This window comes from Myxine glutinosa, chromosome 2 (genome assembly GCF_964187855.1).
Source record: "Myxine glutinosa chromosome 2, kmMyxGlut1.1, whole genome shotgun sequence".
Lineage (NCBI taxonomy): Eukaryota > Metazoa > Chordata > Myxini > Myxiniformes > Myxinidae > Myxine > Myxine glutinosa.
The window spans coordinates 128,913,820-128,933,990 of NC_136262.1; the positions used below are offsets into that span (position 1 = coordinate 128,913,820).

The 20,171-nt window shown below is 43.5% G+C and overlaps 1 protein-coding gene across 2 annotated transcripts in view; it reads left to right on the top strand.

The window, feature by feature from the left end:
- TBC1D2B (TBC1 domain family member 2B) overlaps window positions 1-19,967 on the top strand; it is a 43,887-nt gene extending 23,920 nt beyond the window's left edge. Inside the window, exons 5-14 of one of the 2 annotated variants that reach the window (XM_078771650.1) lie at window positions 2,148-2,359; window positions 2,488-2,645; window positions 3,415-3,700; window positions 8,181-8,291; window positions 9,646-9,830; window positions 11,599-12,114; window positions 12,434-12,551; window positions 16,819-17,004; window positions 17,779-17,900; window positions 18,151-19,967. In XM_078771650.1, coding sequence (XP_078627776.1) covers window positions 2,148-2,359; window positions 2,488-2,645; window positions 3,415-3,700; window positions 8,181-8,291; window positions 9,646-9,830; window positions 11,599-12,114; window positions 12,434-12,551; window positions 16,819-17,004; window positions 17,779-17,900; window positions 18,151-18,346 — 2,090 coding nt within the window. In that variant the 3' untranslated portion in view covers window positions 18,347-19,967. Of the gene's footprint in view, window positions 1-2,147; window positions 2,360-2,463; window positions 2,646-3,414; window positions 3,701-8,180; window positions 8,292-9,645; window positions 9,831-11,598; window positions 12,115-12,433; window positions 12,552-16,818; window positions 17,005-17,778; window positions 17,901-18,150 lie in introns of both variants that reach the window. The other variant, XM_078771649.1, reaches the window with a different exon arrangement.
- Window positions 19,968-20,171: the final 204 nt, after the last annotated feature.

Sequence of the window (20,171 nt, forward strand, 5' to 3'; positions counted from 1 at the left end):
AAATAAATATTTGAAAAGGATTTTTTTGCTGACTGTACCCACATAATATGACATCTCACAACCTTCTGGACTCTTATATCGCATCTTCCCTTCCAAATTGTCTTATCTTGAAACGCAGACCGAGGAGTCTGACACAAGTGTGAGTCATCGGAAGTCTGTGAGGGCGAACTGCTTGGATTAGGGTTGCTTCGGAATGCAGCCTGAAAATAGTAGTAAGCTCAAATGAAGGCAAATATGGAGATTCGGCCTACAACAGACAAGTACAGTACGGTGACCAAAAATTGCAAAGTACTCTGAAGAGAGAGTGAAAAGCACTTGTAAAAACAGCTGGAAAATCTGAACATGTGACATTGATGGTCAGGTGATTCCTGCCAGCTGCAAGTGATGCCCCCCCCCCCCCCCACCCATCTACCATGCATAAAATAAGGATTAAAAATTATTATTTTGTTGTTATAATATGGAATGCATACTGCAAAATTGTTATTTAGAATTTGGTCAGGGTGCTCGGCCAAAAGTTTTCTATCATTTCTTCACTCAGCGAGCACACAATGATTTGAATGAGACTCAGAAAGTCCTTGAGCTGTTAATGGAATCTTTAATTTCCATCATGCATATATTGTAATACAGTTGTAATGCCTCCGATGAAAGTGAGCATGATTTTCAATGCAGTGCCCCTTCGGCCACTCTAACGGCTATTCCACAATTTATTGCACTTTCATGCTTGCCTTCTTCCTTCATCTCTTTCTCTCTCCCTCCACCCCCCTCTTCCTCTTTCTCTCTCTCTTTCTCTTTCTATCCTTCCCTGTCTCTCTCTCTCTCTCTCTCTCTCTCTCTCTCTCTCTCTCTCTCTTTCTTTCTCTCTTTCTTTACCCCCCCTCCCCTCTATCTCTTTCTTTACCCCCCTCCCCTCTATCTCTATCTCTTTCTTTACCCCCCCCTCCCCTCTCTCTCTATCTCTTTCTTTACCCCCCCCTCCCCTCTATCTCTTTCTTTACCCCCCCTCCCCTCTATCTCTTTCTTTACCCCCCCTCCCCTCTATCTCTTTCTTTACCCCGCTCTCTCTGTCTCCCCCCACCCCCTCTTTGTCACCCCCCCTTCTCTGTCTCCCATTCTCTTCTTCCCTCTCGCTCCTCAAACTATCCCCTCCCTCTCTCTTTCTTTACCCCACTCTCTCTCTGTCTTCCCTTCCCCTCCCCACCCCCCCCCACCTCGCTCTCACATTCTCTTATCCCCTCTCTCCTCAAAGTCCCCCCTCTCTCTCTCTTTCTATCAACCCCCCTCTCTCTCTCTTTCTATCAACCCCCCTTTTTCTCTCCTGCTCTCCCTCCCCCTCTGTCTTTTTCTATCCCTCCCCCTCTCTCCTTCCTCCTCTGACTTTGGTTTTCTACCCCCACGCCCCTCTCTCTTTACCCTCCCCATCTCTCTCTCTGTCTCCCCCTCCTGCTCTCTCTCTCTCATTCTTACGCCCCTCTCTCTCTTCCCGTCACCCCCCCCCCCTCTCTCTCTCTCTCTCTCTCTCTCTCTCTCTTACCTCCCCCCCTCTCTCTTTATCCCCGTCCCCTCCCTCACTTTCTCCCTGTCCCCCCTCCCCACTTTCTCTCCCCCTCCCCCACCCCGCTCTCGCTCTCAACTTGCTCTCTTATAATCATAGTTTGTATTGAGTATTTATTTCATTGTTTATTCTCACCCACATTGAAAGTCACCGATTAAACTATGCACGTTGTGCAACATATATTGGGTAACTTTCTCCACTACGACAGCTTTATTGGCTTTCCCCTTTCCTTTTCCTAAAAGGCAGAATTCTCGTTTTGTTGGTGTTCGAGATGCTGCTGTATGATCATGTTGTTTGGGCGATGAGCAAGAGGGATACGAGAGTAATCACTTATCCCACCCTTGTGTGCCAGTGTAAAACAAATGTGAATGCCCTTGGTGTCGAGAAAAGCACTGTATGATTTATTTGGCAGAGGAGGAGGAGGAGGTACTACATGTTTTTTTTTTTTTCTTCGAATTTTGTAACAAAATGTACATCATTACAAAATTCCTGTACTAATTATACATGTCATCAGCTTTGAGATGTTTGGACCAACACTACATCGATCTCGTTTCCTCAGCTTGAACGTGTGCTCTTCCCTTTCAAATACTGCTAGATGCTGATCTGGGGACGGTGTGGTTGCGGATGTCTCTGGGAAACCTCAAAGAGAAATTGGGTGCAGTGCGGCTGCGAGGGCCTCTTCGTGGATCTACGCCCTTGAGTAAAGATGGGTCTGCAAGGCCTCTCTCTTGCTCGGACCTCGAAGGAAATGAGGAAGATCTCTTGGAGGAGATTTCGAGGCTAAAAATGGAGTTGGAAATGCACAAGGTTTGTTTTCACAACTCTATTAAACTTTTCCCATTCACGGTGTACGAGATTTTTTATGTTTCTGTTTAAAGACCATTGTTTAAGCTTAGAACTGTTATTGCTAGTCGGACAACCTCACTGTTGTGCAGGAGGTTGTGCGCTTGCTCAAGCAGGCCTTGCAGTCAGAGAAATGTGGCAGTCAGTTGTGCAAATCCAAGACCAACCTCAGCCAGCGCACACTGAATGAGGCTCAGAAGAACGTCGTTAAGCTGTCAACTCGGATCCACTCGAATATGCCCATTGCAAGGTGGCTTTCTACCTCACCTATCTTTGAATGATGACATTTGATCATGATGTTGTACCACATGACTACGGGCTCTTTCCTTTTCCTGTCCCTGACTTTCATTCCCCCATTCTTCCAATCACTATTCATTTTGTTCTCCCATTACCTTTGTCTGCAAAACTTTCTCGTTTCCTTTTATCCCCAAAGTAAACTCGATAGTAGGCTGGCAGGATGGCCTTGAGGTACGCACACTCTCCTCAAAACTGTCTAGCCTAGGTTTGAATCCTGTCTCGGTTATAAACTGTCTTCCTGGTGTTTCGCAGGCATGGTGATTCATCAATGTCTGTGCCGTCCCTCGGATGAACGTTAAACTTTGTGTCCCATCTGCCGGCATTGATATTTGTGGACGTCAAATATCCCATAGTGTCCTTTGTGAAGAGTAGGCCAGTTATCACCAATACCCTCAACAAATTCCTGCCCTAACTCCTGCCTGGAAGGCAATGGCAAACTATTCGGTTATAACTCCTGCTCAGAAAGCTGCTTTGCAGCTCTGTGAAAAGTATGGTAAATGAGAGAGAGAGAGAGAGAGAGAGAGAGAGAGACAGACAGACAGACAGACAGACAGACAGACAGACAGACAGACAGACAGACTGACTGACTCTATTGTACATCTACTGACATGAGAGTTGTCAAACCCTGTTTCATATTTTTGAAGAGCTTCTTTGAACCTTTAATGATGGTGTAAAAAATATATATATTTAAATAATGTGACTTTTTTTTCGGTCTGAGTTAGGACGGGAAGCCACTCTGAGGAGGAGGAGGAGGAGGAATTGGAGAAGGGCAACATTTTGGCTGAAGAAACCGAGTGCAGTACCGAGGTAGAGAAACTGAAGCTGCAGGTAACCAAACTCACTGAACTCAACAGCACGTACACTGCAGTCATTCATGCCAAGGATGATGTGGTGATGAAGCTGACAAGCAAGCTTGAGGATATGGAGCGGCGTGCAGCTGAAATGCCCAGGAGCCCACCGCACTCTCCCAGTGGCGAGGACCTGAAAATGCAATTGGCCAAGCTTCAGGTAGGGCAGCTTTGGTGTGGTGTAGTTGTGTTCATTCCTTGTTCTTTGTCTGCCTCTTCTCATTACAAAGTGTAGAGAAACCCAGCATTATAGCTATCTACATATTGAGCACACAACCATGGCACCAATTTACGGCCCCTTTATTCGCCTTTCCACGGAGCGAGACAGGGAACCGTTTCAAAACATCAGGGCTTTTAAGTTTTTCACAGTGGATAACCTAAGCTTTTATTCTTTTGTTTTTGTTCCTGTGCCGCCAATGCAGACCGCCAGTTCTGCGCTATAATTAGCAACTATCTTCAGATTATGGGAAAGGTATTTTCTGTCGGTATGCGTCAATCGCTGGGCTTTGGCTTTTACAGATAACTCTCAATTCGTGTATTTGGCCTTGTACAAAGTAATGAATGAGAAAATACGAGATGGGTCTGTGTGTGGAAAACATGGATGTTTTTATTTTGATGAACATTACACTTTTTTTGTATTACCACCCTGACCCTAATCTCTTACTGAAAGCTTGTAAATCTAGGAGATACTTTTTATTTTATCTTTGTATCCAGAATCGAGGCTCGTGTAAGAGCTAACATATTGAACATGAAAACATGCACAGACACATAAAGCATACAATGAAGGGAGCGGGAGACAAGAGGGAGCTGGGGGGCGAGGGAAGCACACAAGCACAGCAATAGTGTAGAACAGGGACGTCAATAAATCTGTGGAAGGGCGAGGGCTTGGGGGGGGGGGGGGGGGGTGTGAGGAGGCGTGGGAAGGGGGGGGGTGTGAGGAGGCGTGGGAAGGGGGGGGGGGGGGGGAGTATAAAACACAAGGACACTGCAAAGACTTCCAGGAAAGAAGTTGGTATTTCAAAAAAGTGGATATGGGGTGAAATTAGCGGGGGTAGAAAAGATCAAGGTTTTGGGTGGGGGAAGATGAGAGATGGTGGTAAACAGCTGTTTTAAAGACCTGGACAGAGGAGTGGGATTGAAGAGAGTGAGGGAGTTTGTTCCAGAGGTGGGAGTAAAGTGGAGTGAAGGTGAGCAGAGAGTCTTGATATTTGGCAGTTTAACCATAAGAGGGTTGCTGGCAAATATTGTGCGACCTGTTGGAATATTTGGGGGACAGGGCCCAGAGAGAGCTGGGGGAGCTCGGCCCGAGAGGAGTTTTTTTAAATTTAATTGTATACATAATCGAGGCTCGTGAAAGAGCTAACATTTATCACACACACAAATCAAACAGACAAACAACCAAAGTATATAAAAAGGGGAGCGGTAGACAAGATGGGGATAGAAGGGGAAGCACATAAACACAACATTTGTGAGGGACATCGGGAATGTGTGGGGGGAGGCGGCGTGGGAAGGGGGGGGGGGGGTGGTGGGATAAGTATAAACACAAGGACACCAAGGACTTCCAGGAAAGAAGTTGGTATTTAAAAAAAGAGGATTTGGGGTGAAATTAGCGGGGGTAGAAAAGATCAAGGTTTTGGATGGTGGAAGATAAGAGATGGTGGTGAACAGCTGTTTTAAAGACCTGGAGGGAGGAGTGGGATTGAAGGGAGTGGGGGAGTTTGTTCCAGAGGCGGGAGAAAAGAGGAATGAAAGAGTGAAGGTGAGCAGAGAGTCTTGATTTTGGCAGTTTAACCATAAGAGGGTTGCAGGCAGATCTTGTGCGACCTTCAGGAATATTTGGGGGACAGAGCCCAGAGAGAGCTGGAGGAGCAAGGCTGGAGAGGAGTCGGTAGACGACAGAAAGACCACCAACCTGCCTGCGATGAGTAAGTGAAAGGCCCTCGGACGTAGCTTTATCATGGGAGATTCCAATGATTCTGAACGCTTTAGTTTCAACAGCATGAAGACGAGCTAGGTGTGAGGCAGGAGCACCAGCCCAGAGGGGAGAGCAGTATTCCATTGAGCTGCGGATGAAAGCTTTGTATGTGGTGAGGAGCTCAGGTGTGCCAAGGAAGGACTTCGCACGACGGAGGATGCCCAGTCGGCGACTGGCTTTGGAGGCCAGATTTGAAATGTGGTTTTCCCAGGAAAGATCATGGCAGATAGTGAGACTCAAAAGCTTGAGTGACAGAACTTCTTGGAGAGGATTATTCAGAAAGTGGATGGGAGGGTTGTTCAGTCGGTCTTTTCGGACAGACATTGTAAGAGTGTGAGATTTGTCAGGATTGAAAGACGTGTTCCCCTTGTTTGCCCAATCAGTGATTTTGTCCAGGTCTGCAGAGTGAGGAGGCTGCAGACTGCCAATCTGAGGGATGAGGAGGCTGCAGACTGCCAATCTGAGGGATGAGGAATGGAGCAGCAGAGAGTGGAGTCATCAGCAAAGAGATAGAGAGGATTTTCAAGAGAGTCGGAGAGATCATTGATGAAGACCAGAAAAAGCACAGGGCCCCTGTGCTTTTTCTGGTCTTCATCAATGATCTCTCCGACTGCCGTGGGGAACTCCAGCCTAAACAGGAAGATGAGATGAGAGAACCCCATTCAGGGCCACACGTTGACTATGACTAGAGAGGAAGTCTGCCAGCCATGCGTGGAGATTTCCATGGATACCAAAGGAGGAGAGTTTGGTGAGCAGAGCGGGGTGCCAGACCGTATCGAAGGCACATGATATGTCGAGGGAGAAGCTCTAGTTTCCTGTTTGGCATTGAGGACCTCCATCCATTGTTGAGACAGCAGAAGGAGCATGTCCAGAGTAGAGTGACCTGGTCTGAAACCAAATTGATGATCAGAGATCAAGCCATTGGAGAAGAGGAAGGATTTCATATCCGAAGCAATGATGGATTCCTGACCTTGCTGATAATTGGGAGAAGGCTGTTTGGTCTGTAGTTGCTAGGATCTGTTTTTGCACATTTTTTGTGTAAAGTGGTGATGTTGGCTAATTTCCAAGCAGATGGCAGTTGACCTTGAGCAAAAGAGAGGGTGAAGAGAACAGAGAGTGAGAGAGAGAGAGAGAGTGAAAGAGCGGAAGAATAGGATTTTAGGACCCGTGGGCTGATGCCGTCAGGTCCAGTTGCAGAATCAGAGTCAAGGGTTGACAGAAACGTTTCCACCTTGTCAGGAGGAAAGGACACGGAGTCCAGGAGCAGCAAGGTACGACTGGGTACGGTGGGTACAGAGAGGGATGGGTTTGGGACACAAGATTTAGAGGCAAACACAGAGTTGAGGCATTCAGCTTTTTCACGTGCGGAGTCAGCTGTGTAGCCATTTGAGGTAAGGGAGGGGATGGAGGGGGAACAAACACCAGAAACAGATTTGACCAGACGCCACCAGGATTTGGAAGAGGGAGACGGATAAGAGAGTTCGGTCTTGAGAACGGAGAGATATTGTTTCCTGGCTCTCCTGAGGGTGGGCACACACTTGTTTCGGGTTTTGTGAAAGGAAATGAGATTTCCTTCCGTTGGATTTGCTTCCCAGGAGACGAAGGCAAGTTGTTTCTGGGCAACAGCCTCACCACAAGATTCCGTGTACCATGGACGGGAGGAAGGGCATGACAACTGAAGACGAGATGGGATAAATCTGCGCATGAGAGAGAGCAATTTACTTTGGAAGAATTCCCAGGATGAGTTGATGTCAGAGGTGGTAGAGATGGGAGAGCAGTCCAGATGATTGATGGCTGCTTGAAGACCGTGCCAGTTGGCTTGAGTGAAATGCCAGACTCGTCGACACTGAGGAGGCTCCCTGAGGTGACGGAGGCTCCCTGACGAAGTCCGCAAGCCATGCATGCATAATCTATTTAGCCATATTGTCAAGTATTTTCAGAAGCAAACAGGAACTGCAGCACAGTGCTGTAAGTAGGATTTCTTTTTTATGGCGGTTGGGGTGAGCAGGGGGTGGGGGGCATCATTTCCTCATTAATTTGAACTCCATATCTATATTTGCATTCCATACAGCATAACTCCAATCGCAAATTAAATAGCATTAATATAAAAAAATTAACTTTTACCAACACTCGTTACATAAACAAATATTTAAATCCGTGTCGATGTTTCATCCGGATATGGAGCAGTTCCGTATGGTTGGAAATTCAAAATTATAATTTCATTCATTCAATTCCAAACATCATTCCAATCATAAATTGATACTATAACAAAATACTGTGTTAAATGACGATTGTATTGAGATATTATCAAACCAGCTCATTATCGGCATGTGTTCACTTCTGCATTCAGGACAGCTCGGTATTGTCAATTTCAAAATCAGAATTTTATTGAGGAACTTATGAAACCTCCTATACCTACCTTACAACATCCGCTGGGAGCCCAAAACGTTCGACAGAAGGTTTGGCGGGGCTAGCCCCAAAACTGAAGGAGTAGTTTGGGGACAGACAGACGGACAGACGGACAGACGGATAGACAGACAGACAGACACTCCTGTTTTATAATATATATATATATAAAAAAAACGTAAAAATTTTTTTTTAAGATATATATATCAACAATCTTTGCCTTGATTTGTTTTCCTCCGGTTCATGATGGCACTTTCAGGATGATGTTCAAGCATACAAAACACAGAACCATTTTCTAAACAAGGAGATAATGGAGCTGAGTGACCTGTGGAAGGGTGCACAGCAACGTGATAAAGCGCTCCATGAACAGGTAAATTGTTACACCATATAACACCAACTTGATGACGTGTCAAATTAACCAACCCTACTGTTTTTATTACCAAACTGCTCATCTCATTTATTTTCCCTGCCCACCCCTACTGTTCCCCCATCATTACTTGTCTTAATTTATATTGTTGTCGAAGTGTGTATTTTTCTCTTGATACAGGTACTGCGGCTCATGAAAGAGCTTCTGGCTGTCTGTCTGTCCGTCTGTCCGTCACCTTTATTGAGCATTTTATGATTGATGTGTAGCAGAGATTGAAAATCACCAAATCCAGGAAACCATCCAAGAAAATGCACAGAAGTTGAGATAGAGGATGTATTTGTACATGAGGTGGACATCACCTTGAAAGGACCAGAACAGTTGATTTTAGTGTTTTCCAGGTTAGAGAAATGTGGCATCAAAGAATTAGGATGACGATGCAGATTCCATTTGAAAATAGTCGCTGAAGGATTTGAAGTGGAATATTTGTTGAGAAACGCATGATTTAGAGGGCAGATGAATCGAACCCCAAAACAAGCCTCCACGAGGTAGATCAACAACGCTGTATATATTGGCATGCCCCCTCCATTCCAACCCAAGGTAAGAGATTTGAAGTTTCGTTTAAGATTTGTGGATTTAAGATTTGTTTAAAATTGAAGATTTGTGGGTTGCGTTTAAGGCATTGTAAATTGTGTTAACAGGAAATGGCAGGTGGGAAATTGAGGCTTCAATCTACATGAGTGTAGTGGAATTGGGAAGCTTGCATTTTCGGAGTTTAACCAGGAGGGGTTAACCGAAAGAATACACGTATCTTTGAGAAGCTAGGAAGGGCTGCACAAGGAGCAGAGGTAGCTCGACCAGAAGAGAGGCGGTTGAAAAAGAGAGGCAACCAACCTTTGTGTGATGTCAGGGCAACAGCCTTTGTGCTTTGGCCTTATCACGGAAGATGCATTATATTGTTGAGAACTTTATTTTGCGCTGAATCAAAATCAAGGAGAGAGATTGTGGAGCTCCAGCCCATAAGTGAGAGCAGTGGTCCCTTGAGCTATGAACAATGGCCTTGTAGGCTATGATTAGTTTTGAGTTTTTAAGAAATAACTTATAATGATTAACGGTGCCCAATCTTTAGGTGGTCAGCTTTGCAATATCAAAACTTTGCGATGGTCCAGAAAAGCTCATGTCTGATAGTGAGGCCTGGAGGTTTGTGAGATTGTTCCAGTGGTTGACCAATAAAATTTATGGTGAGTTTGTTTGATGATGCTTCAGGAATGACAGGGTTAGACTGAGGTTTTTTTTTGTCCTCCCTACCATTACCCTACCTTATGCCCCCTCTTTGCATTTTCTTTTTGTTAATATATAGAACATACAGCTGGAAGCCCGTTTGTGCCAAATGGAAAGCAAACACCTCATCTTGCTGCAAGAGGTGGCACAGCCAGTTCGGTTTGGCCACGTGAGTTCTTCACAGGAAGTTGTCAGTCAGCTCATTGAAGAGGCGATGGAGCCAAATGCAGACAAAGATCCAGGAAATAACATCGAAATGCTCAGGTGAGAAATTCTCAATTGTACCTTTTGTATGACCGCATTTCTTTACCAAGCTGTGTAGTAAACTACTACAGCCCACTGTGTTGGGAAAAAGAAATTTGCCGGAATTCTCATTACAATTGATAAATTAGAATGATCACTCAAAGATTGTATACCCTCGCTCAGACTAGTTTTGTGTGGTTTTATAGTACGTATTATATAGATGTACTCACATTCTAATTGTACATACTTTATAGAGGTACAAGTACTTCTCATTTTATGTGTGGGTTGTGTTCTTGAAAACCAGTGGGTAATTCAAAATCGCGTGAATTAAACCTAATTTCCCCATAAGAAATGGAGGAAATGGTTGGGGTTATGGAGAGCACGCGATCGAACCTTACTCTTACGTCTACATATTTCACTGTTTGCAGTACACACACATTATAATTACAATATGTACTACCATACATGAACACAAATAAATAAACAATTTTTAAAAAAGTAAAAAAAAAAAAACATTTGCATAGTGAGATGTTTGAGTGTGGCATATCATTTTTTCTTTTTGGATCTCCCTATAACACTCCATGGTGAAAGAAACACATCTGGCTACTTTCGAGCTACCCTCCGTGTTTGGATTATCCTCATCTAAAATAGCCATGGCTTCTTCGATGAGGCTGAACACCTTGGCCAATTGCTTGCTTGTGAGAGAACACACCTCCTCTTCACTATCTTCCTTCTGCCGTTCCTTCTCCAGTTGGAGATCACGTGTGCACGAGCAGCTATGGCATGCCGGGTAGCGCAGATATCGTGTGAGTGCAAGCCTCGCGAGAGCACTCTGCGCAGCTATGGCTGGGTCGCATAGCTATCGTTTAAGAGCACGCCATGAAGCCAGCGCTGGCAGGAGCGCATTATTTCAAATATAGTGCATGCAAAGCAAAAACAAGTGTTGATTATTGTCACGCACTATTTAAAAATCCCATTATGCAAACGCGTAAAATGCGAGGAGGCTACCGTAGTTTGAAAAAAAAGAGCGTACTACTGGTGACCACTAGGTGGCATTTGTGGCCTACACCAGCCCATTCTGTGCATATAAAAATAAGCAAACCGACCCAAATGCAAAACCCTCTCCTCTGTGAGTGTAATTATACTGTGACTCCAAAAACTTGGCTTACATAATAAATATATAACCTCTTTTGTTGACAGACATAGACAGACAGACGGAGAGAGCGACAGGCACATGCCAGTGTAAATATTGATCAATGTAAAATGCAATAAGGATTGATGCTTTGCTTCATTTTATAATTGATGGAAAAAAAATCTCGTTTGTCTGAGTAAATTATAGTGCCTTCTGGATACGAAACCATATTATAACGAGCAATTTTCTTCGGGGAGGGATTTCTTCAAGTTTGGAGTGAGAAGATAAAAGATGATGAAGTTGGTAGAGGAGAAGAGAGAAGAAGCCAGTCACCTCTTGCTTTGTTAACATCTCTCTTTTTGTATTCGAGTGTCACTCATGCAATCGTGTGTTTCCCCTGTTAATAAAATTAAGTGTGGACCACATTAGACTGACTCCTGTTTCGACGTCGATACAGAACATTGGTTTGTGACGTTAAACAATTTTGAGTGCATTACATTCTTTCCAGGTGCACAGTATAAATGTAAAAGCATATTGGTCAACAATCGAATACCTGCCCTCCCAGCTTGTAACATTGTTACCTGGTGTTGCACCACTGATTTTCCTTTTTTGAATTGAACATAATTCTGATACATATTGCTCTGCATGTACCAACAGCAAATATGATCAGTATGGCTTCTGCATTGAGCCCGAGGATGGCGGGACAGAAGAACGGCTGGAATTGCGTGCACGTGCGCTTGAACTGCGCAATCTGGCGATTACACAGACTGAACTAAACATCTCGACGCTTGTGAAATGGGACAACCTGTTGGGAACTCCGGTCGGTAGCAGAGGTATAAGGCCGGCCTTGGCCCGCTCACCCGAGCTCAAGGCCTTGATAAGGGCCGGCGTGCCCCACGAGTGGCGACCTCACGTCTGGGCCTGGACCGTGCATCAGTCTATTTACTCTCTGGGACGGAAGCATGGCCCGGGTTACTACTCACAGCTAATTGAGGGCTCGTGTGATCGGCCAAATCCAGCTACACGACAGATTGACCTAGACCTACCTCGCACTCTGCCCAACAACAAGCATTTTTGTGGTCTCACCGCTGACTGCATGCCAAAGCTTCGGCGTGTGCTGCTTGCATACTCCTGGCACAACCCCGAGATTGGTTACTGCCAAGGTCTCAACAGGCATGTGTGCTATCATGAAATGTGTTGGAGCTAAGTAATGAAAGGCAGGGGGGTTTTGGCAGGGTTTTTCTTCGTTTATAATCCACTTCATATTTTATATGCTCTGGCCTTTGTTCAGGCAACCCATTATACTGGCCCTGTAAAGTTCAAATTATGTCTTAACTCTCCAGGATTTTGAAGTACTGTAACAGTTTTCTCAAGTTTGAAACAATTTAATCACCTTATTTGTGTATTATTGTGTAAATCTCGCTCTGGTTATTTCTATCTGAATATTTCTTGAAATCAGCTGTATATTGATGGGTATCTCTTTTTGTTGTAGGCTAGCTGCCATTGCTTTGTTGTACTTGGAAGAAGAAGATGCATTTTGGTGCCTGGTGGTGATTACAGAAGCCATTATGCCAGCAGACTACTATAACAAAACCCTGCTGGCCTCTCAGGTATGAACGTTTTTAAATCGCTGCTCCTCTGGTAGTCCGGCAGCTAAGCTAAATATAGCATAACAATTGTACATTTTGTGAGGAAAGCACCAAATTTGGCACACTAGTAGACTATCATATTATGAAAAGATCTGGATATTGGGCCATCTCAGATTCAGAGATTTGATTTTTGCAAGATTTGCAGATTTTGCAGATTTGCAAGCTGAGATTGCAACGCCAGGGACGGCCAACTCCTTCCTGCGAGCTGCCCACGTCACCCGCACAAGAAGAGCTCATCAAATCACTGCAGCGGCACTGCACATCCTGCAACACCGTGCGTATGAACGCCACTATGACATATGCTGATGATGCAGAAGACCTGCCTGAGTTCGAAGACTGGTGTTACCAGAGAGGAGAAGACATTCCCAACTTTCAGTGCTGGGCAACTGTGCTGGAACTAGAGATGTTGGCACTGGTCTACGTGCGTTCTCTGCGGCAGGCTTCATTCACGATGTACCTCGATGCCCTGACGGAACTGTTCCCATGGTTCCATGCCTTAGACCACACACACTATGCCAGTTGGGTCCCTGTTCACCTGAGGGACATGGTTGCACTCCCAATGAAGCACCCAGATGTAGCCAGAGAATTCAGGGCTGGCATCTTCACTGTACAGAAGACGAAGAAGGTGTTCTCTTCGATCCCAATCGACCAGGCACATGAACAGAATAACGCCTGCATCAAAGGAGATGGTGGAGCAGTCGGCCTCACTGACAACCCAAGTGCCCTGCGGCATTGGATGATTACCGGGCCAGAAGTTGCCAGGGCCATAGAAGAGTTCCAAGATGGCCATCAACACTGGGGGAGGCGAGAGGACACACGTCATCACGACCAGACACGAAGTGTGCAGACCTCTTTAGCCAAGGATGTCCGCGCCCTTGTCAGCGTCATAGAAGAGCTTGGCAACCCCTTTGAGGAAGAGAGCATGGATCTGGTTGTCCTTGACACAAAGGAAATTATAGGTCCTGCTGCAGTTGAGACTGTCAGGAATGTGAAGAAGATTGGCCAAGAGCAGTTCCAGGCTTTCACCAGAGAATGCCTGGTGGAAAGGACCAAGCCAATTGATGATGCAATTCGTCGGAACAAGCTGAAGGTGTCATTTTGGAAAATGGCTGCCACAGCCATCAGGGGTTGAATTTGAGATGGCCCAATATCCAAATCTGTTCATAATAGGATAGTCTACTAGTCTGCCAAATTTGGTGCTTTCCTCACAAAATGCACAATTGTTATGCTAAGTTGCCCCACTATGGTGGACATCTCCCTCCATCCTCCACCACCCCAAAATGATTATTATCATTGCTGACTGCATGTGCGGAGTTTTATTTTTTTAGCCCTTTTTATTTTTATGCCTCATGCGACAAAGTCGTCGGACGCAATATGTTTTCGGGTTGTCCTTCCATCTGTGATAAGTTCTCGTTGCTGTGACAACTTAAGAATAGCTGAAGGGATCTAATACAAACTTTATAATGATGTCTGTCGATGTCGAAGAGTGCGGTTCTAGTTTATTATTGTAAAGAAGTGCAAAATCTCACCACAAAATCTGCTGATGACATCTTGTAATCTGTGAAATGCTTCAAGCCATCAATAAATAGTGATGCAAAGATGAACGGATTAGATTATGGGGTCAAGAAGTCAAAGTGCAGAGGTAAACATTAGGTAAACATTCTGTTATTGCGCCAACTTGTGAATCAGTGATGGGATTTTGACCAAACTTGGTACAGGCATATGTTCTGATGAAAGGATGAACTGATGAACTGATTAGATTTCGGAGTCAAAGGTCAAAGGTGAGAGGTCAAGTCAGATAAAAATGTGATGCTTGAGAACAGCTGAAGGGATTTCAGTCAAACTTTGTACAAGTATGTATAATGATGTAATAATGTGGGCGGAGACATGTCTGTCGATGTCGAAGAGTGTGGTTCTAGTTTATTATTGTAAAGAAGTGCAAAATCTCACCACAAAATCTGCTGATGACATCTTGTAATCTGTGAAATGCTTCAAGCCATCGATAAATAGATAAAAAGTTAACACTATCATTGTCACAATCATGTCATCATTAGGGTGGGTTGATCAAAAAATGATTGTTTTTATCCATTTCATTTGTTGTTATTTATTTAATGGCAGAAGACTAAAACTGCACTCGGTAGAGCGCATACGTCCACCAGGCTGAACAGTTTATGTTTTGTATCCCATCTGATAGGCTGGATCTGGATTCGGACCTGAACCAAAATCTAACCAGCTTGCTCTAGTCACCTAACCAACTTGTCCACCAAGTTTAGTCATAACTCGTCCATAACATTTTTAAAATATCATGTTATATGTCACTTTTCGCCTGATCTCTCAATGGTGAAGAATCACTTACAAAATTTTTGACATTCACACGGTGAACATTGCTTCGCGGGATATCCCACCATTCACAATGTAAACATAGCTTCGCTCGCGGGATATCCTATCATTCACAATGTGAACATAGCTTTGCGGGATATCCCACCATTCACAATGTGAACATAGCTTTGCGGGATATCCCACCATTCACAATGTGAACATAGCTTCGTGGGATATCCCATCATTCACAATGTGAACATAGCTTTGCGGGATATCCCACCATTCACAATGTGAACATTGCTTCGCGGGATATCCCATCATTCACAATGTGAACATAGCTTTGCGGGATATCCCATCATTCACAATGTGAACATTGCTTCGCGGGATATCCCACCATTCACAATGTGAACATAGCTTCACAAGATATCCCACTAGCTGTGTAACACGCCATCCCTTGCGAGTTACTGTACAGTATGAAAACACTCCACCCCATGTATTAATGCAATTAGCTGCCTCACTTTTCTCCAATGAAACAATGCCCCGGCATTTGCGGATTTGCCTCGACATTCGCGGGATTTTCCATGAATCGGGAACCGCCAGGAACCTATCCCCTCTTTTACCATTCAAACGATGCCCCCACATTCGCGGTTCTGATACTTGCGGCATTTTACAGGAACGTATCCCCTGTGAATGTCGGGGTCCGACTGTACATGTATGTCTTTATCAAGACCTCAAAGTGGCTCTTTACCTCTGTCACCAAAGGTGGATGGGAGTTGTGTTTTCATGCCTGTCAGTCTATCTGTCTGTTTGTTTGTGAGCAGGATATCTCAAGAGGTTATGGATGGATTCGGACAAACTTTGGTGGACAGGTTGGGTGTTTGACAAGGAAGGAATGATTCAATCTTGATGAAAACCACATCCAGATATAAGGATATAAAATGATGCAGATATCCCGCATCCGGGATATAAAACGTGAAGTGTTCAGCCTGGTGGAGGTATGTGTTCCACCGAGTGCCATTCTAGCTCTTCATGTGAGGTGGGGTTTTTTATGCATGATGGAGGCTCGTATAAGAGCTAGAGCAGAATGGAAGATAACAAAATGGAAAGGGGGAAACACCAACAGCAGAGTTCAAGTGAGAATGAGATTGAGGGGAGGGAGAGAAGGACACATGTGAGTGAAGAAGCTGCACACAAGCTGAATGAAACAGAGGAAGGGCAAAGAAGAGGAGGAGGAAGGGGAAAGCAGGAATGAAACAGGAGGAACAAATCAACTGATAACCAACAAATGAAACGTGTGTAAATCACAATAACCTGGAAAAAGGGAGTGTTTAGGAATGGGGCCATTTGGGGTAGAAGAGATAATGAGTATGGGTGGGAGATGGTTGACGTGTGGTGGTAGTTGGCAGCTGTCTTGAAGTCCTGGAGGGAAGACCAGATGCTTCTTTATTGTTGATACTTGTTTAACTGTTCTTGCATAGGAGTTATATTTATATGACATTATCCCATTTGAAACCACCTTGAGACCCTTCTGTTGACCCCCTCACCACCTCCTTCAATCGCCTTAATTTGTCGTTTTAAACCAGAATTTTGAGAATATAAGATTTTTTTTTTCCATTTTAATTCCCATACTGTTTGAAAGTTACTTGGTGAGTTCATTTAACAATTATCAAATTCCTATTACTCATAATAAATCATAAATTATCAAGCCAATCTGAGATTAATTTTGAAGGGGTAATTGGTGGATTTGAAAAGCAAACTATACTCATTTTGATGCTTTATTATTATTATTTTTTTCATGAAAATTAATCTCCATGGGTGTTTATTTTAATGAGACTCCATTGAACGATCACTGACTCTGGTTTATGAAACATGAAGTGCACTCTTCAACAGCTAACCATACTTTTACCAGGTTGACCAACGAGTCCTAAAAGACTTGCTTTCGGAGAAGCTGCCACGTTTGACTTCACATTTTGAGCAACACCACGTGGACCTGTCACTCATCACTTTCAACTGGTTCCTTGTACTCTTCGTGGACTGTGTTCTTCCTGACCTTTTGTTTCGCATCTGGGATGCGTGTCTGTATGAGGGCTCCAAGGTAGTATTCATATGAAGTTTTATTTCCAATTATCGAAGGCTCGTCAAAGAACGTCAAATCAATTATATATATATCCTCAGAACATAAAATTGGTTGTTTGTCCATCTACGATTAATTTATTGAAACAAAGGAGCACAATTTGTGTACGTACATTGATTCTTATGATATGTGATGAGTTTAATAAGACCTGTTGCTTCGCTGATGGGTTTAATCAAAAGACAGCACGTTGTATGTACTTCACAGACATATGTCTGAGGGTCTCGATGAGGATGTAAAATGAAGTGATATGAATGTAAAATGAACGATATATATTTTTGTGTGCGCCTCCAATGTCCTTTTAAATGTTTGCTGCTATTGTGGAATAATAAACGTTACCGTTGGAAGCGCCGCATTAAAGCTCGTGGTCCTGCTTCTTCTTCCTCAATCCCGGAAACATGGACTTTTAAAGCCAGCATATTTATTATTAAATGAACACAATTTTTTGTTCCAATTAAATGAATTATTAGCTTTCCAACCAAGTAAATAGATTATTTGCTTTCCAACAGTGCCATATATATATATATATATACTTCTATGGCAACAGGAACCCTTTAGAATGAAGCGACACATATACACACACACCTACTTTGAGTAATAAATTGTTATTGTTCACCTACAAAGCATTGCTATGAATGTTTTGTTCTCCCCATTAATCAATGAGTTTCCCTGTTCGTGGAGGGGGTGGTGTCACGTTGAATATTAGTGTATAATCAATTTTGTTCCCTCCCCCTGAAGGTAATATTCCGGTATACACTGGCCTTTTTCAAATACAAGGAGGAAGACATCCTCAAGTTGGAAAACCAAGGATCCATTTTGATTTACTTACGTTACTTCACACGCACTTTTGTGGATGCCAGGTGGGGAATCCGACAGAGTAAAGTACAAATCAGATAACCAAATTTGAGCTTTTTTTTCACCCTTTCGCTCTCCATTCCCCGCACCCTCCTTGACCCAGGATCTTAACAGATTGTATGCGTTATGGAGATGTTTCTCCTCTGTGTTAATAACAGGTTAATTTGTTCCACCTGTTTAGTTGAATGTTTGAATAGGTGCCAATTGCCTTTTCTTTCCAACCTCTGACCCCACCACTCTCATCCTTCCTTATAGGCAGCTAGCAACAATTGCATTTGGAGACATGAATCCATTTCCTTTGAAGCAAATCACTCAGCGCCGTGCATTCCACTTGGAGAAAGTCCGAACAGAACTGGGCGAGCTTGAGCGCATCAGGCAAGCCTTCGTGCGCGACCGTGTGGACTGTCACACAGATCAAGGTTTCCTCTCCGACGAGGACGATGACGTGTGAGCTCCGTGGTGCAGCGCCACATTGAACGAAGACCACCGTTGATGTTGATGACGATTGATGTTGCCCTAACCAAAAATGCCTTTCATCACTACACTTGCCTTCCTGCAGACGTATCCATCCCTCCATCCTGACTTCATTATTACCGAATATATTCTTGATGCAAGCTATCTTTCTAATCCAGCATTATTCTCAAATCTTCCACAAACTACCTCGACTGTTAAATATAACGTTTTGTTTTGACGATTCACTTTTGTAATCGACATGAGCAAGACATTCCAAGATCATGAAAACTTTTGTAATTCCGTTTAACATCACCAATTGCCTCGCATCAGCCATTCTTTAAAAGATTTGTACGTCTATTTCTTCTCTTCTGCACAAATATTCCAATGTAGCAGCACGGAGCACCTTATTTAATCCCTAATAATGTTTACCATCCACTGGGATTAAAGGGTTAAAACCCCTCGTTATTCAACAATTATTTACCTGTAAGCTGCATTGTTTTTCTATTGTGCTGTTGTGTTCAGTGCAAGTCCCTGGATGTGCAATTTCGGTCTTGGATGTTGGGAAGTGGGAGGGAGTGACCTCGAGGGGAGGTGGGATGGTACGGAACAGGTTTGGAGTTCTTCCTTATGATGGAATTGTGTTTATTATCTGCATTGGGCATCTTGACGCATCTCAATATTAACCTTATTTGTAATTGAAGGAATGTTTCTTCCAGAGCTAATTGTAGATGAACTCCCTCGACACCATGTGTCGATCCTCAATCGCTTGAAATGGCGTCCTATTCCGACGTTGCGTTTACATTTTGTGTCGGGGAATGTTTCACTCCTTCATATCCCACTTTATGTTATCCTGCATTTCTTTATTTACGTGTTTGCTTTTAATGCGTTGAATTGCTGCCCGTGGTAACGTTTGGGTCATCTTCACATCTAAGAACTAGTTCAACTTTTGAAAACTATCTGAGCCAAAAGGCATGTTTCATCTTTTTATTTTTATGTTGATTGTAAGGGGAAGGTGAACTCTTTACAGTTAATTTCTCTTTGTCTTTTATTTTACTATTATTTTTGCAACCTTTTGCTTAATACTTTTCACCCTCGTAGAGGCACTGCCAACGTCTTTCTAACCAAACGGAACAATATTGACGTTTATTTAATTAGACTAGTGTGTTGCACTACCAAATTGCATTGCCTGGTTCTGTCACTTTGTCATTGGCTTACTTTTCGATGAATGTGATCAAAACCCTGAGGGACCTTCTTGTTGCACTCCAAGGATTTGATTGAATTGTCCTCATTTCTGGGACTAGTTTGTGGTATTCGTAATTACACCATCTTTGTCATTTCAAATATTTTCTCCGAACAGTTTGAATTGAGACATTTAGCAGTTTAGCCATAAATCTTTCTTTATCTTTTTCTTTTTTATTTCAACGTCATGCATTATAGATAGTTATTTGCTGTACTATTGTAATATGAATAAGTTTAACTTGTATAATTCTCTGCCAAATTTGCACTTCTTCACTTACTGTTTCCTTCCTTCATTTCCTGATGAAGGAAGGCCTTCATTTCCTGATTCCTCATTGAGCTGCGCATTCATTAAAGGGTCACTTTCATTTGGTACAAACTTATGAGCTTGTGGTTGTTTTGATTGTGAACATTAATTATCCTGTGAGTCAAAAATCTATATTTTCCTCTGCCACCGAATGTTGACGGAGGTTACCTTTTCACTCATGTCTGTCTATCTGTTTGTGAACAGGATATCTCAAAAGGTTGTGGATGGATTCAGATGAAATTTAGTGGACAGGTTGTTTGTGTGATGAGGACGAAATGAT